At 40.5% G+C, this 19,062-nt stretch overlaps 1 protein-coding gene across 4 annotated transcripts in view; it reads left to right on the top strand.

The window, feature by feature from the left end:
• SCLY (selenocysteine lyase) overlaps positions 1 to 19,062 on the top strand; it is a 206,158-nt gene that overhangs the window by 56,411 nt on the left and 130,685 nt on the right. For all 4 annotated transcript variants that reach the window (XM_085634600.1, XM_085634599.1, XM_085634602.1 and 1 more), the window contains exon 9: positions 12,484 to 12,520. In XM_085634600.1, the coding sequence (XP_085490726.1) occupies positions 12,484 to 12,520 (37 nt within the window). The remainder of the gene's footprint in view (positions 1 to 12,483; positions 12,521 to 19,062) is intronic.

Genomic DNA, 19,062 nt, shown 5'->3' with positions numbered 1-19,062 from the left:
ACTCAGCCGTCAGCGACAGCAGATCCACAAATGGGAACTCCACCCTCAAGTTCTCCTCCCATTCTTCCAAATATGGGGCTTCCAAGAGATAGATCTGTTTGCCACCCATCTAAACGCAAAATGCCCAAACTTCTCATCCAGGCATCCACACCCATTGTCCAAAGGCAATGCAGTATGGATGAATTGGTCAGGGATATTTGCTTTTGCTTTTCCACCTCTACCACTATTCCGTTAGTGGTTCAGAAACTCAAGCAGCATTCCTTAAAGCTTATCCTAGTTGTTCCCACATGGGGCCAACAGCTGTGGTTCACAACTCTGTTGGAGCTATCTGTAGTTCCAAACCAAAAACTACATCTTTCCCCCAAGTTTCTAACTCAGAACCATGGAGAGATAAGACGCCCAGATCAACCTTGCGATCTGGCACCTGAAATCCTAGAGTTTGGCTACCTTTTGCTTCCGCCAGACTGTATGAATGTTACCAAAGAGGCTAGGCGCCCTACCACAAGAGCATGCTATGCATCAAAGTGGAAAAGGTTTGTCGTTTACTGTAACAACAATCAGATAAATCCACTAGATGCTTCCATTCAAGCCATCATTTGCTACCTATTGCACCTACAACGTTCCAATTCAACGTACACATCCATACGCTTACATCTCGCTGCAGTAGCTGCATATCTGCAAAATAGACAGCACTTGTCTCTTTTTTGAGTGCCTGCTATTAAAGCTTTTATAGAAGGACTTAAAATACTCATTCCCCCCCAGACTTCCACCTTCTCCAGTGTGGATTCTCAACATAGTCCTTACAAGACTCATCGGTCCTCCCTTGGACCCATTGGACAAATGTGAAATACAATTTCTCCCTTGGAAGGTGGCCTTCCTTATAGCCATCACTTCTCTAAGACGAGTTGGTGAGCTTCAGGCACTAACCGTAGAGGAACCATTTCTACAAATATACCAAAACAAAGTAATTTTTAGGACTAACCCCAAATTTTTACCTAAAGTCATCTCTACCTTTCATATCAACCAATCTGTTGAGTTGCCTCCATCAACCAGATTCAGTGGCAGAATGTGCCCTTCAGACTTTAGATGTGAAAAGAGCATTACTATACTACATAGAAAGAACAAAACCTTTTAGGAAAACCAAAGAACTTTTTGTTGCTTTTGCTCCACCACATAAAGGCAATCCCATATCAAAATCAGGCATTGCTAGGTGGATAGTTAAGTGCATCCAAATATGTTACAATAAAGCTAAACACATATTAACAATTCCCCCTGGATCAAACTCTACACGCAAACTAAGGGCTTCTTTGGCATTCTTAGGAAACATACCCATAGATGAAATCTGCAAAGCTGCAACATGGTCTACACCACACACATTCACAAAACACTATTGTGTTGATGTGTTAGCAAGTCAACAAGCCAGTGTGGGCCAGGCAGTTTTGCGAACACTATTTCAAACCACTGCAACAGCTACAGGTTAGCCACCGCTTCAGAAATAACTGCTTTACAGTCTATGCTAAAGCATATGATCTACAGCTCATATGCCTCGAACGGAAAATGCTACTTACCCAGTATTCATCTGTTCTTGGCATATAGAGCTGTAGAGTCATATGCGCCCACCTGCCTGTTGCAGTGATATCTTACTTAGATACAATTTACATGGACATCTATCTTTACTACTTTACTAACTCTCATCATCAACCTTTATGGCAAAACAATTTAAGGATGGAGTCGATGCCCATGCGCACTATCACCGAAAGGAGGAGTCACTTACCTCGTGACTGCAAGACGTTTTCGAACAAAAACAAAGTGCAAACATCCGGACCCAACACCAGATGGCGATCTATGCTTAAGCTTTCCATATTTTTCACTTATAAGTGCAGGCCCTGTATTTCTGTCACCTTTGTGATCTAAATGAGATTGGGGGCAATATATGTATTTTGTTGTTAATTACTCATTCTGGTAATGTTTGTGAGAAGAAAAAAGTGTTCTATAGAAAAACTAGCCTTACAGTTAAAACGTTGTACAGCCTTTGCTGGAATGTGGGTCTCAGGCTCTTTACTTACCTGGTTTCCAGAACATTTTTAATAGCTAATACAGCAAATAGGGTAGCAAAAGGGTACTGATGTATGTTTCTACATAAGTCTTTCTGACCACTCTCATTATACCTCCGACAGGTCCCTCGGAGGTTTTTTTGCAATTTTGAAAGTGCCTTCATGTTAACAGTGTATTTAAAAATCAACAGAGGAATGTTGTGTTGGCAGAGGATGCCAAAAGGAGATTATTGAAGTCATTGCGGATGCCCTTGATTTCGATAGGGTGTCTTCACTGTCAAGATCGTGCACTTGACATCAAGACAGTTTCATTGGCTCGAGAGATTACCCTTGTCGTCAAAAGGGTTACCTTTGACCTCGGGATAGTTTTGAGTAAGCTAAGCAAACAGCTAAATCATACAGCCAGCCAACAGGCTTTTGTGAAGCACACACGTCTGTATCAAAGATTTATTGTAGCCATGCCTTTCCTGCATGCATCAAAGTCTACCTAAGGAGTTACATGCCCTGTATATGATCCTGCCATACGGTAGAGAACAAAATACTGATGTCAGTGGCAGGTGCCATATCTCAAAAGCAAGGTAGTGCACCTCCTTGAGAACCTATGGCTGCCAGAGAACCACCATGCCAAGAAGGTTATGTCATCAGAAGACCAGGCCACCATTGAATCAAAGACCTAGATAAATACATTTTGAGGGGCACAAAGCTAAGACCTTGTAACGGGTCGGAGTGAAGCACGGGGACACGGCTGGTTTTTAAGTAGGCTTTTATTGTTTTTAAGGAACGTCTGTGTGTCGGGGTACTCCTGTAGTACGGTAGGGGGAGTTCGGGGAGGCGTGGATCCGGGCTGGAGCGGCTTCGTCTCTCCCTGTTGGTCCGGGACTTCTCCAGTTTGTCCGGTCTCCCAGGGCGTCTCCGGTGCCGGGTAGGGCCCAGGGAAAAAGAGAAGATAGGGGGGAATCAGATGGAGGGACAATAGGTGTACACTATAGGGAAAGGGAGTGAGGAATCACACGGTGCTCTTTCTACGCGACCCAGACGGTGAAACAGTGTGTCGGAGGTGCTCAGGGGGAGGGTAGAACAAGATTCTGGTGTCGCTCTATAGGGGAGATCGGTCGGGTGCTTCAGGGAGGTTTGTAACCCTTCCTTCCCACCCACGCTCTGACTCGACCCCGTACCTGTTGAAGCCACACTTCCCTTGAAGTGTGACACAGGGATTCGCCGGGACGTTGGCCTCCTGGCTCTGCCGTGGGCGCGTCCACCACGTACTCGTATCCTCCTCCGCTTCCTCGACTCGTCCACTCTCTCTCGGTCTCCTCCTTCTCGTCTCCTGTCTCTCCAGTCTCCTCGCCTCCGGGTGTAGAACACACCTCCTTACGGTCCTTCCGGGGAATTTCTGGTTCCGGACAGCCGACGTCACCGAAGGGGGCGCGTCCAGGGTTGAACTCGGCCCAGTTAAAGAAACAGTCCCCTTGGCTTGCCTCAGGCTCGTCTCTCAAATAAATACCTGCTGGTTGTCTGGTCCCCGTGAGGCTGTGGGGAGAGAGAAGAAAGTGGTGACCGCCTATTGTTTGGTCCGTGGTCCCACCTCACACCGTCACACACCTTCAGATGGTGACACTTCTGGATGACTATGCAGGTGATACAGATCAGGGTATCAGAAATATGCCCACTACCACAGATAGAGTAATTTCACAGTTACACGCACATACATTCATCATACACTAGGGCCCATTTCACTAACATACGCTCCAATACTCTACCAGCAGCAAACCTGTGGGAAGAAAATTCCTAAAGCACCCTGCATCTATATCTAGGCGATAGGACCAGTTTAGTGGTTGCCTAACATAATATAAACAATCTATAAACAATATCAAAAAGTATTCAATAAACGACAAGGAAAGAAACAACCAACACCATGTTTAAAAGTTATATTGCTTTATCTAAAATTAGTCAGAGTAAATCAGAATAAATCATTTCTCATAGTTACCTATTCTAACTAGTGTCAGAACGGGTCAGGACCAGTCTCTCAAAAGTCTTTTCAGGATAAGGTCCTCAGCATCAGTCCTCAGCAACGCAAGTTCACGCAGCAAGGCGACGAAAGAAAGTGTGGAGAGAGCCCTCCCTAAGCTAACATATTTTATAATGCAAAATACAATGGAAACCCACATGAATTTGACAAGTAAAATTGTAGCACTGAGCAGAACGAGAAGGAAGGGATGTAACTTTGCAACATCTTGAAATCTCCGCTCAGGAAAAGTCATAATACGCAAACCTCGGAACAGGAACCAAAGATTTGAAACTATTAAAGTTCATTTCCCTCGGCAAACCGGCTTTAACACAGAGTTCTTTCTGAGGCTCTTTGTTTACCAAGGACAAATCATTTCTTTTGGAGATCCTCCAAACTTGCTGATGTCCTCCCGGAAATTTCCATATAAGGACTACGGTCAGTTGTCTGTAACCGAATTCCAGCAGGGGTCTCCCTTGTCACATCACAGATTTCGCCTGTACCAGAGCTCAGCCAGGCTTCAAATTATTCTCAGTTATTTTTATGAAGGCCTCCATAGGCCACAATAGACCATCTTTAATTAAAGAGACAAAATAAAGATTACTACATCATAATGATTAAACAGTGTTAACCCCACTAACACCCTTATGTGTATGCATTTATCTAGCTTTGCGACATATAGAGCATTAATTCAGACAGCGTTTTGTGCTCAAAATAAATAGCACACAGCAACATTTAAACATGAAAACTTGCACGTTATTGTGAATACATAAACAGCACACGCATGCTAACCCTCGTGTAACCTTCTCTTGTGTTAGGACAAACAGGTTGATTAGTGAAACACACTTGCACAAGACTAATAATTAGTTGTTAATTATTAATAATTAATAAAACGCATAGACATGCCAGAGCTTCAAAAGCCCCAGAATTTTCTAACAGAAAACTCTGCTCCAGCACAGGGTTACTTTATGCTTCCTAATTGGTAGAGCTGCAGTAGTCTAATAAACATGTTAATTCTGAGAGCCCATTCTCTCAAACTAATATAAACACAATCTCTTCCTTGCTTAAATATCACTCAAAATTTGCGTTATGGAGAACAGCTTGTTTGCTTATACGACCCGCTCAGTAAGTCTGCTCTTCGGACACTCAAGTATATATCTTTCTTGTTGATTTTATTGTACATATAATATCACGCTTTGCCACAATGTCAGGCTAAGAATAAATATCACGTTTGGAAACAGTATAATAGATTACATATATATAACTATCGCCAGTACAATCTTGTGAACATGAACAACTATTAAAACGTATATGTTAATCATGAGATGAGTAACTGATACACAGCATGTGAGGTCTCTTTGCATAATGAGTCATCAGATTACGCATACCACGTCAGGGTGGGGTAAGAGTGTTCTATGCAGCTAAATTCGATCGACGTGATCCCCAAATATCTTCATCCTTAGAGGTAGGAGGCTGAAGCAATGCATATGTTTCCACTCCTTCATGACAGACCACGAGAGCTTGTAACCAATCATCGTATCCATAATTGGATCTTTCATAGATTCACATGTGTGACATTCCCGGTCGTCAAAGTGGAAGTCCCACGGTACTATAGTAAAGCAGTATGTATAACTAACATAGGCTACAATGGCTCTAGGCAATTAATTTGATATCCTATCTAAGTCTTTTTTTTTTTAAAAAAGGACCAATCTTTAACTATGACCAATCGGGCGGTAGCATGCTCTAGAACACTCACAAGAGAGGCTGATTTCCTTAGATTTTCACCGCACGTAGTGTGTAAAGTTTTTTCTTCTGAAAAGTGATTTTCATCCTCATTACTCCAATATGTCTTACAGAAAAGGCCTCATTTGTCCCTGCAAGACACGTGGGAAGAATAGAGTTCATATGGATGACCCACATAAGGACTACCTTTATTGCCTTAATCCCAAGCATGAGGTAAAAGAGTGCAAGATTTGTTGCACTTTTGCCTCAAAACCTCTGAGGGACTGGGAAGAGAGGCTACTTCTGTGGCTTCAGAAAACAACTCAAAGAACATGCCTTCAGGGTCTTCAGCCTTTTCTATCAATCGATAGAACCTTGTAGCAGTATGCAGACCTCCTGGAGTATGTACTATTAGATGAGAAGAACCTAAACAGACCCCATTTCTTAGCAAAATTAGGGCAGTGTTGCCATGTAGAGGTATCTCTTGTAACATTGCTTTACCAATCCCTTATCTGTCCAAGTATGCCAAAACTCATCTGGCTTTTGGGGGGATTGATCAGACCTTACATTTGAAAACATAATCCTCACAGCTTTATTGGTAAGGGTCTATGTAGAGCGGCTTAAATTAATACACACATAAGTTAATACACACACATTATGAACATTTGTAAAATTTCAAAATCATTAATTCAGCACATTAAATATCCTAATTACAGGTGGAATTTAGGCTAGATTTGCATTTTAATTGTTTAAGGGTATACAATCCAAAAACAGATCGAGGTTAATAATATAAAACGTGATAATATTGGCATACTAAACATTCTTGCAATTAATAGAACATGACCCGATCTTGATTTGGTAGTAGTTCATTATAACTGGCAAATAAAATTAGAATACACATGTGAACATACATAAACTATACTGATATAGTTACTCAAAAACTTGAGGCAAGACTTTCAATTCCCTTCTTGTTACAATCAAGGCAGACCAAATATAGCTTGCCGCAGACATATATATCACAGAGACGTCCATTTTAAAGCAAAGTGCTTTGTGGCAAGTCTTTATTGAAAACCGCTTAAAAAGTGGAACAAGCCATTTACATCCTATTTGCTTGGTTTTTGTGCAAACCAGCAAAAAGTGTAACTGTGTGCCGTCCCTCAAACTCGCAGTCGCAGAGTTCGATCATAGTTTGATTGGTTGCTAAGTCTGCCAGATAAATTCTGGTGAGAGAAATACCTAATCGAAATTTTAGATAAAAAGTGCGAAGTGTGTCGGGGCCAATTTACTTCAAATATTCTTGCATACCTAGCAATTATTTAAATTGGAAAATATTAAACGTCAGTTAAGAAGAGCATGCAGATTCAATGCGAAACATGAGTTTCGAGCTCATAAAAGCTGTATCAGCTTACAGGGTGGATTTTACCAGGAATTACAAAGGCCAAGTTCGTTCGAAAATGTTTTTAAATGAATTGACCAAGAATTGTGATGGAATTTGTCTGGGGAGGATACTTTTCTATTCTTTGTAGTCATTTTTGGGCATATATTGTTGCAGCTACCACTATTTTCCTATATCCTTGCAAGAAGACACTCGGGGAGTGGCAACCGATGTTATACTTAACCCGCAAGATAGGCTTTACTAAGCGCTTCAAAGTGGTGCCTGCTTTTTCAAAATTATCATACCAACTCAATTTGGTATTAAAACAAATCCCCAGGTGATCGTAGTTCTTGACAGTCGCAAGCACCTTCCCTCCTATCCTTGGAAATGTTGTTAGGGATGGAGCAGTACATTGACATAATTTTTGTTTTCTTTGCATTAATGTGCAAATTCTAGTGCCAGCAAAAGCTCTGAGTGTCATGGGACTTGTGCATTTTTGTTTTGGGTTCATGACAATATTACTGTGTAGTCAACAAAAAGAGGGATAATTTAGGGGCATCAGGCTTCCCCCTACAAAGGAATTCTTGTGCGCCGTTCATAAAAAGGGAGAAAAGTAACTGGGCAAAGACACATCCCAGCAGGACTCCTGAGGAGATTTTAACATGAGCTAGATTCCACCGTACTTTCATATCGAACACAAGCGCTTGTTTCTTCATGCAGGGAGTTTACAGCCAGAAGGAGGGATTTTTCCACCCTCAGTTTTTCTAATGATTATTATAGTTTTGATCTATTCACTAGACCAAACGCTGATTTAAAATCTATAACTGATGAGTATAAAGGAGACTTGAGCACTTTTACATCCTTAACACGCACCTTATATAATTTTACAGCTTGGTCAGTGGTGCTAATGCCCTCGCTAAATCCAGCCTGCTCATCAATAAAAACTGTATTTTGGTCCACCCATGACTTAAGTCTATCTAAAAGAACGCGGCCAAAGATATTTCCCGTGCTATCCAGTAATGATATGGGCCTATTACTCTATTACTCGGTAGTAGCTTGCTACCTTTCTTGTGAAGAGGCACTATCCCTTAGATCATTTGGGAATAAAATGTAATCAATCAAACTAGCTCTCTTTCTGCTACGATAGGAGACGCAGGGCTATCCAGAGTAGTTTGACCATGGTGTGACCATTTAGGAAGCTTATATGCAGATCCACAAGGAGACTTGCAAATAGTCTCTATTTTCTATGTTTGCTGAGTGGAATAGAGCTTCCACTATCTGGTTCTAGGATGCCCCACTCCCCTACTGTTCACTTATTGCGTCATCCAAGAGTCCTTCTGGAGAATGTATATTAAAGTCACCACAAACTATCATGGTATACTTTACACTGGTATTCACCTTGGGCTTTATTCCGCAGTTGCTTCTTTTAGTAATACTGGTTGGTCCACGGGTTTGCCATTCTGGTTTGAATTTAAATAGACATTAATAACGTTTATTAGAATATGTGTTTTACTTTGGACCCTGGACAATGTTATATGAATTATGCCTAGCGGAATACTACATGATGTAACTTTAAAGCTGTATCATCCAATTTTGTTGAGACCCAAGTAGAGAGTCTCCCCCCCCCCCCCCCCCAAATGCTCTCCCTCTCCTGGATCTGGCTTCCTATATTGCAAGGCCCATGTAATTCAGGGGTGCCAATTCAGCTACGCCACTGTCCGCAGCACCTGTCTCCGGAAAACAACAGATCTCTTTGGAATGTACAAATGTCACCCAATTGCTATCCTCAAGCTTTGATTGCAAGCCACCTATGTTCCATTACAAAATGGTAATCCCATCGCCTTTGGACTGAAAATTACCGTAGAGTGGGGTATGACAAGCATGCTCAGGAGACTGGGCATTAGTGTAGATATAACCGTGTAGTCAGAGTAGATAGAGCTTTGGATTCTGAATTGTGGAACTATTCAAAGCAGTTGGTGTCAGCAGCTGTTGCAGATTCTAGCCTCCTTTTGTGAATTACGATGACTCTGTGATTATTTCCCCCTCTGCTGTCAGTCATATTTTTAGTCTCCACCAATGTGAGGTGTCAATTTTAACAACTCCTCTGGTCTTTTTGGGCTGGCTGGCGCTCCCTGTTCTTTGGTCTCAATCTGAGCCGGTATTTTTGCTTCAGATCGAAGCTCTGACCACTACCTTGTGGAAGCATAATTATTCGCATCACATGCAAACAATCTGTATTATCACCTGTGAGTTGAAATTTAAGTTTATGCTTGGGTTCACCAGTCTTGCGAAGATATCAAGCAAAGTGCAGGTACAGTATGAAACACTTCCAATAGGTGAGCTTGATTTAGGGATAACAAATGTACTGGATCTGGAAATAGATCTATGAGGGTATACTTTTGTTAGGGCCTGGGCATCATGCAGTGTGGTCATCACTGGAAATTTAAGTACCACTAGGGAGTCAGTTGGCTCAGGCTTGAAGTCCCTCACATCGATTTATCAAAGCATTAGTCACTCCTTTGCTAACTCTGTTTGTCGCAGCCTAAACCATCAGTGCTTTCTTCAGGTGCACATGCAGGCACAGTTGCTTGTGTGGTGCTTCCTCCTAAGTTTGCTTTCGTGTTAGAACATAAACAGCGTGTTTTCCATTTTTTGTGCGCTTCTGCACTACTTTGTTTCTGTTAGGATTTCTCTTCCATTCACGCTTTACCATAGTATGCAGGGCACGTTCTGCACTTGGCTTTATCATGGTAGGGTTCATTAGGGGCACTAAAGGATTATTTCTGAAGATTGGGTACAACCACTTGTCCTACTAACTGTCAACTGGTTCTTTAATTAGCTCCCTTAAACTAAGGATCTCCTCAGCGTCTATCGTAATGCCATTCTGGGCTGTATTTTCCTCCCTTTCCCCTGGTGTGCTCTCTTTTCACCTTGCTCTTTTGCTCTCTGTAGCTTCAGACACTTTGGTCTTTTGGGGTGTTTTATCGCTTGGGGCAGTCATCATATTGCTGCTTAGATGCCTCTTTATTTGCCTTGAAATGTGGTCCTTTTATTCTTTCCCTCGATATATTGTACATTCAGCAAATTGTCCCGGGTGGTTTGATGAATATTTACACTCAATTCATCCGTATTTTCACTTATTGGTGTAAAGGAGGGCTTGTCACATCCCGTAGCCAGTAGTAATCTGCGCCACTTTGATGGGTCCTTCATGCTTGTTCGAGCCACAAGACCTACATCCTCATTGGAGTTCAGGAGCGATGCGGAGGCTTTCTCCGGCGTTCCAGTCAGAGGGTAGGCTGAAAGGCAGCTAATCGTTTTAGTTAGCACTTCTGCTTTAATTGTTTTCCAGGCTATGGCTTCTAATATAAGCAATAATAAATCTGTGTTATGGTCATTATTATCCTATACTATATACTCTAATTATGATAGAACGCAACTTAGTATCGGTTCGAGAGAATATAAGGATCTGGAGACTATGAGATGCTCTCGGCCAGGAAGACACCTGGTTCTGCTAGCGGGGGGACCATTGAATCTGCAGCCATGGCGTAAGTCAGGGAGGAGTTAGCATTTGGTAATCCTTCCATCATGTTTAGTGAAATACTATTTCTGTGTATACTCGCCCTGATATTCACCAGTTTAATAGGGACATATGGTAATGTATAATCATTGGACATAGCCGAATTCACAATGAGTGCCTCAGGCAAAAGTGCAGATACATTTGTTTGAGATGAGTATTGGCACAAGGATACTGCCCTAGGCGAAGTTATATGCACTAGGGAATATCCAACAATAGGCAAAACAATGGACTGGCTTGTAACAAATGCATCTCTACCAGTGAGTATGACACAATCAATCTTAATAACTAACTTTAAAGGAGAATAAAAAGAATGGGTTAGCACTAATTATGATTCTGGTATCTAATCTGTAACATAGTCAAAGGAGGAATATTGCCCTCATTAAGTGCCCCCTCATGTGCAACTATCCACCCTTAGAGTGCTATCCCCATCCGCTGAAAGTTAGGCGGAGATGGTGCATAATCACTGAAAAATGCAAGGGCTCTCCCCTGCATTGCAGAGTTTTACGCACCCATTAATGCAGAAAAAAGGGCATGAAGTTCAAGAACAGGAACGTGTAACAGTGCATCCAGAATTCCTTGTGACTTATTAGTGATTGCTAAATTCGGATTGCAATGCACCATGGTACATATATTCTGAAGACTACACCCAATCAGAATTTACAAACATAAGTGGGTTTGGGCTTGGTCTTTTTGCCAACCAGTGGTGACTGGTATATAAAATAGGTATTTCGCTGGGTAAATGCTGGGGAAAATAATCATATATGTTTATGCCGTCTTTTTTATGCTGCACCTTTATTACACTTTGTTAAACACAAACCATGCATCATGTTGATAGAAACATGGGTGCCGATTTGGGTATCTTGCTGGGAGTAGGTATGAGATGGGTGCTCACTCAAAAAAACTCTTGCATATACCCAGTTACACTGGTCATTTTCTTTGGAGTTGGGGGCTTATTATATTTCTCCTCTAACCAACAAATAAATGCACTGAAATTAGCTAATCAACAATCTTTTTACCCAACCATCTCTTTTCTAAACAAAATTCAACTTGCGGTTGTACGCTGGTTGCAGGAGGTTCAGCGATGCTCAGACATAGGCAGAACTGTTTTAACTGCCCTGCTGTAGTGTTGGGCCAAGTTTAATTACCTCAATTTGTGAAGGGATGATACACAGTGTGAAGCATGTCAGTTGGAGGTCATGAAGTACCTTATCTTGAGTAGGCTGAGGACTAACTGATTCTCTGAGCAAGGGAACATTGGGGTGCTGGAAAAGAATCTGGAGGTGCAGATGCCGGACCGATGAGCGAGAGGCAGTGATATAGCTCATTGTAGTTGTATAAAGGTTTGCGCAATAGGTGTAGCCATTAAGAATATTATCTTATTTCTATTTTGTTTACCTCATATTTGATTGGCTAGTCATACTCATTTGAAAACCTGTGTGATGTGTTGTATTAGATAATGTAAAGGTGTTTTTGGGCCTTGGAATGTTGAATGGAAGGGGGTAAAGTGGTATTTGTCAATAGTGGTGAAGACCACATTATGAAGAGTTGAAAACATGTATTAAATTAATTGAATGTAAATGGCCTCATCTTTATGCTTGTGATCCGAAAGAATTTTTGATTTTACTGTGCAAATTCTCACGGTCTTCTCTCCTGCTGGGGAGGATGTCTCATTAGCCTAGAGCAAGTGTATCCCGTGAACTAGGGATACTGTACTCACTACACTGGCTAATGCATACTTTTTTCCTTTCAGGACCGAGAACACCCCAATGATTGCTGGTCTTGGAAAGGTGAGAATGGATACAACGCATTAATATTTGTGCTTGACAACCTCACGTTTGATCAGATTATATGATGCCTTTACTTCAGGTTCTGAATTAATTCAGAAGAAGATGTATGTAAATTGTTCATTATTTCATTGAAGACACTCACATTTACAGCCAGCCCACTGTACCAACTCATGCCATCTTCACAATGGGGCTCTAAATCTGTGATTCCTCAGAGTACTTCTGATATTTGCTTTCCATCAAAAACTAGTTGCATATGTTCTAGAGCAAATGATGCGGGTGGACTCGACCAACGATTAACTCATTCTTTCTGAATTAAACTTTAATGAAGGTCTAGGCACTTAGGATCAGTATTACTTTTTTTTTACCACTTTAAAAGACAATACAGAATTGTAAGAGGGTGACTGCATTAGTTAGTCTAAATGTTGGCCAAAACATACCCACAAGCAAATGTACATAACTTAGCATTACTCCTCAAAAGTAGGAAGGAGACATACACCATACTTGATCAATGTAACTATGCTGCTTTGATTCCATTCACTCTATATAGTCTCCACACGTAAGTTAATGTTTATAGAGATATTCAGGATGTTACCACCAAATCCACAATAGCCTAATTTATGTTATTTGAAATATTTATAATATTTGACTCCAAAAACCTGAAAGTCAAAAAGTTCTGTAATAACGGGATACCTTTGGTGAGGATTCAACTTTGTTGTTATTTAGGTGTCCAGTGCAATTCCAAGCTGAATTGGCTCACATACAGGTTCCAGAATACTTGCAACCTCTATCTATGTCTTTAGGATATCTTAAAATGGAAACAAACATGTTCACTGAATAAAACAAAAGTTTAAAAGTGGAGTAATACATGAGGAAGGTTGTAAGATAAACCAGGGAAATTCTCCAGTTATATGTAATTGACATTAGTATAACTTACACTGCCATAGATTTCAGGTGTCATCAGATTTAGTTGTAAGGTCACAACAATTGCATCACAGTGGAGCAAGTTATATTTACCCATCTCCCTTACCAAAGGGGAGGGCAGTGTAAGGGTATGTCCTGGGACAGATTAATGCTACCACTGTGTGTTCTCTGACCCTCCGCCATCTGTGCCTACAGATTGCGGCAGGAAAGGTGGGTGGGAGAATGCTCTGCTCCTTTCCCATGCATTACTGAAGTCTGAAGGGATTTTGGCAGAGTGGAGACTGAGGGACTAAAAATGGACAATGTTTCACAATTTCTTTTAAAATATCGAAACAATTTCACATTGCTTGTGACAAATGTGTTTCAACAACATCATAATTATAGGGCAAAACCACTGTGCAAAGCTTTACAATTGTCCTTTTTAATAAAAATTATGTTCATGAATGGTAAACAAGCCTGAATCATCTAATTACATTTTTCATCCACTATTATCCGCACATTAGAGAACTGCTTCAACAATATCTCTTCTACAGACAGAATGTATTTTTAACAAAGCAAAGTGTGTTTTACCTGAACTTCTGCATTCTTTTTAATTAACATTTTTTAATTTTTTTACTAGAGACAACCAAATTGTATTGTCAAATATTTCCCTTACTGTTTCTAAAATCAACTTTTGTATAACAGCACATACAATATAAACAAGCATTTACAATGCAACAGGTCTCGCATTTGTAAATTTTAGAGCTATCGTACACTAAAACTACGGACCCAAATCACTCCATTCCAATGCTCGCAAGACTCCAAGATTACATCAGGTGTGATAATGTAATGTTAGCACGTATTTGTTATCTTAGCTCATCCTGCTATCCTTACACACTTGGAATATATTATGACATTTATTCAGAATTAATAAGGGCAGAAGTTACAACTAAAAAAACTGCCTGCAGCACTGAGCCCATATACACTATAAGACGAGCATATTTTCAAATACAAATGCTGAGTTTTAAGCACGACGGCGTGCTTGTCTACAAAATCAGGAATTTTCACGCTCGCTGCTAACATTAGCTGCAATAGTAATTACGACCCAAATCACTCCATTCCAATGCTCGCAAAACTCGCAGATTACATCAGGTGTGATAGTATAATGTCAGCACGTAATTGTTATCTCAGCTCATCCTGCTATCCTTACACACTTGGAATATAATGTGACATTTATTGAGAATTAATAAGGGCACAAGTTACAACTAAAAAAACTGCCTGCAGCACTGAGCCCATATACACTATAAGACAAACATATTTTCAAATACAAATGCTGAGTTTTAAGCACGACGGCGTGCTTGTCTACAAAATCAGAAATTTTCACGCTCGCTGCTAACATCAGCTGCGATAGTAATTACGAGCCAAATCACTCCATTCCAATGCCGCAAAATAAAGACAGCTAAACCCTTCTAGTAAAATAAATACAACGACCTAAATAGCAGTACAACTCTTCCCGAAAAATAAATTAAAACAAAATAAATAGCAGAAATGGACCATCGTACACTAAAACTACGGACCCAAATAACTATATTCCAATGCTCGCAAAACTCGCAGATTACATCAGGTGTGATAGTATAATGTCAGCACGTAATTGTTATCTCAGCTCATCCTGCTATCCATACACACTTGGAATATAATGTGACATTTATTGAGAATTAATAAGGGCAGAAGTTACAACTAAAAAAACTGCCTGCAGCACTGAGCCCATATACACTATAAGACGAGCATATTTTCAAATACAAATGCTGAGTTTTAAGCACGACGGCGTGCTTGCCTACAAAATCATGAATTTTCACGCTCGCTGCTAACATCAGCTGCGATAGTAATTACGACCCAAATCACTCCATTCCAATGCTCGCAAAACTCGCAGATTACATCAGGTGTGATAGTATAATGTCAGCACGTAATTGTTATCTCAGCTCATCCTGCTATCCTTACACACTTGGAATATAATGTGACATTTATTGAGAATTAATAAGGGCAGAAGTTACAACTAAAAAAAATGCCTCCAGCACTGAGCCCATATACACTATAAGACAAGCATAGTTTCAAATACAAATGTTTAGTTTTATGCACGACGGCGTGCTTGTCTACAAAATGATGAATTTTCACGCTCACTGCTAACATCAGCTGCGATAGTATAGTTACAGCACGAAATTGTAACATGAAATCATCCTGCCGTCTTTACATACTTAGAACATGGGATGAGATTCGAGAGGGATTAATAAAGTTAGAGCTTGCAAGTATAAAACACCCGAAAACAGTGAGCCCATGTGGTTACAACAACAAAATAGCACCAAAGGCTAAACTGATGTTCCTTATAACACGAGCACAGTTGTAAATAAGAAACGTTTGTTTTGGGCAAATGTATACCATTTTACACATCAACACGCTTCACGCTCGCTGCTGATATCAAGTATGATCGTATATTTACGGGACTTCATTCACACATCAAATCATCCTGCTATCCTTACGAAGTCAGTACATGGTGTGCCATTTGTTATATATTCATAAAGGCACAAGGGACAATTATAAAAGAGCCTGAAGCATTGCGCCCATGTACACTATTATTCAAGGGTTTCCTACCCGCATCCACGCTACGCGCACACAGCCACTTCGCAGTGCCCTTCAATTGGGAATAATGTGTGAAAAGGGTAAAAAAATCGGAAGACAGAAAGTCTGGTATGGTGTGAAGCGTCAACTTGTTTGTGGCAGCTAAAAAACGAAAGAAACCAGGCCAAGATAATTAAGTACATTGAGATGGGCAGTATAGATTGTAATCTCTTCGTTCCCAGCTTCAAAGACATGCAAATGAAGACACAGAGTGATGCGAAAGGTCTTTTCCATTCCAATGCCGCAAAGTGAAGACAGCCAAACTCCCGGGAAAATAAATAAAAATAAGCCCAAAAGCAGAAACGGACCATCGTACACTAAAATTACGACCCAAATCACTCCATTCCAATGCCGCAAAATAAAGACAGCTAAACCCTTCCAGTAAAATAAATACAACGACCTGAATAGCAGTACAACTCTTCCGGAAAAATAAATTAAAACAAAATAAATAGCAGAAACGGACCATCGCACACTAAAACTACGGACCCAAATCACTCCATTCCAATGCTCGCAAGACTCGCAGATTACAGCAGGTGTGATAGTGTAATGTCAGCACGTAATTGTGATCTCAGCTCATCCTGCTATCCTTACACACTTGGAATATAATGTGACATTTATTTCAAATTAATAAGAGCACAAGTTACAACTAAAAAAACTGCCTGCAGCACTGAGCCCATATACACTATAAGACGAGCATATTTTCAAATACAAATGCTGAGTTTTAAGCACGACGGCGTGCTTGCTTACAAAATCAGGAATTTTCACGCTCGCTGCTAACATCAGCTGCGATAGTAATTACGACCCAAATCACTCCATTCCAATGCTCGCAAAACTCGCAGATTACATCAGGTGTGATAGTATAATGTCAGCACGTAATTGTTATCTCAGCTCATCCTGCTATCCTTACACACTTGGAATATAATGTGACATTTATTGAGAATTAATAAGGGCAGAAGTTACAACTAAAAAAACTGCCTGCAGCACTGAGCACATATACACTATAAGACGAGCATATTTTCAAATACAAATGCTGAGTTTTAAGCACGACGGCGTGCTTGTCTACAAAATCACGAATTTTCACGCTCGCTGCTAACATCAGCTGCGATGGTAATTACGACCCAAATCACTCCATTCCAATGCTCGCAAAACTCGCAGATTACATCAGGTGTGATAGTATAATGTCGGCACGTAATTGTTATCTCAGCTCATCCTGCTATCCTTACACACTTGGAATATAATGTGAAATTTATTGAGAATTAATAAGGGCAGAAGTTACAACTAAAAAAAAATGCCTGCAGCACTGAGCCCATATACACTATAAGACAAGCATAGTTTCAAATACAAATGTTTAGTTTTATGCACGACGGCGTGCTTGTCTACAAAATGATGAATTTTCACGCTCACTGCTAACATCAGCTGCGATAGTATAGTTACAGCACGAAATTGTAACATGAAATCATCCTGCCGTCTTTACATACTTAGAACATGGGATGAGATTCGAGAGGGATTGATAAAGTTAGAGCTTGCAAGTATAAAACACCCGAAAACAGTGAGCCCATGTGGTTACAACAACAAAACAGCACCAAAGGCTAAAGTGATGTTCCTTATAACACAAGCACAGTTGTAAATAAGAAACGTTTGTTTTGGGCAAATGTATACCATTTTACACATCAACACGCTTCACGCTCGCTGCTGATATCAAGTATGATCGTATATTTACGGGACTTCATTCACACATCAAATCATCCTGCTATCCTTACGAAGTCAGTACATGGTGTGCCATTTGCTATATATTCATAAAGGCACAAGGGACAACTATAAAAGAGCCTGAAGCATTGCGCCCATGTACACTATTATTCAAGGGTTTCCTACCCGCATCCACGCTACGCGCACACAGCCACTTCGCAGTCCCCTTCAATTGGGAATAATGTGTGAAAAGGGTAAAAAAATCGGAAGACAGAAAGTCTGGTATGGTGTGAAGTGTCAGCTTGTTTGTGACAGCTGAGAACCGAAACCAGGCCAAGATAATTAAGTACATTGAGATGGGCAGTATAGATTATAATCTCTTCGTTCCCAGCTTCAAAGACATGCAAATGAAGACACAGAGTGATGCGAAAGGTCTTTTCCATTCTAATGCCGCAAAGTAAAAACAGCCAAACTCCCGGGAAAATAAATAAAAATAAGCCCAAAAGCAGAAACGGACCATCGTACACTAAAATTACGACCCAAATCACTCCATTCCAATGCCGCAAAATAAAGACAGCTAAACCCTTCCAGTAAAATAAATACAACGACCTGAATAGCAGTACAACTCTTCCGGAAAAATAAATTAAAACAAAATAAATAGCAGAAACGGACCATCGCACACTAAAACTACGGACCCAAATGACTCCATTCCAATGCTCGCAAGACTCGCAGATTACAGCAGGTGTGATAGTGTAATGTCAGCACGTAATTGTGATCTCAGCTCATCCTGCTATCCTTACACGCTTGGAATATAATGTGTCATTTATTTCAAATTAATAAGAGCACAAGTTACAACTAAAGAAACTGCCTGCAGCATTGAGCCCATATACACTATAAGACGAGCATATTTTCAAATACAAATGCTGAGTTTTAAGCACGACGGCGTGCTTGTCTACAAAATCAGGAATTTTCACGCTCGCTGCTAACATCAGCTGCGATAGTAATTACTACCCAAATCACTCCATTCCAATGCTCGCAAAACTCGCAGATTACATCAGATGTGATAGTATAATGTCAGCACGTAATTGTTATCTCAGCTCATCCTGCTATCCTTACACACTTGGAATAATATGTGTCATTTATTTCAAATTAATAAGGGCAGAAGTTACAACTAAAAAAACTGCCTGCAGCACTGAGCCCATATACACTATAAGACGAGCATATTTTCAAATACAAATGCTGAGTTTTAAGTACGACGGCGTGCTTGTCTACAAAATCAGGAA

This window comes from Triturus cristatus, chromosome 11 (genome assembly GCF_964204655.1).
Source record: "Triturus cristatus chromosome 11, aTriCri1.1, whole genome shotgun sequence".
Classification (NCBI taxonomy): domain Eukaryota; kingdom Metazoa; phylum Chordata; class Amphibia; order Caudata; family Salamandridae; genus Triturus; species Triturus cristatus.
Note: the sequence above shows the minus strand (reverse complement) of the source record. Positions and strands in the feature narration are given on the sequence as shown.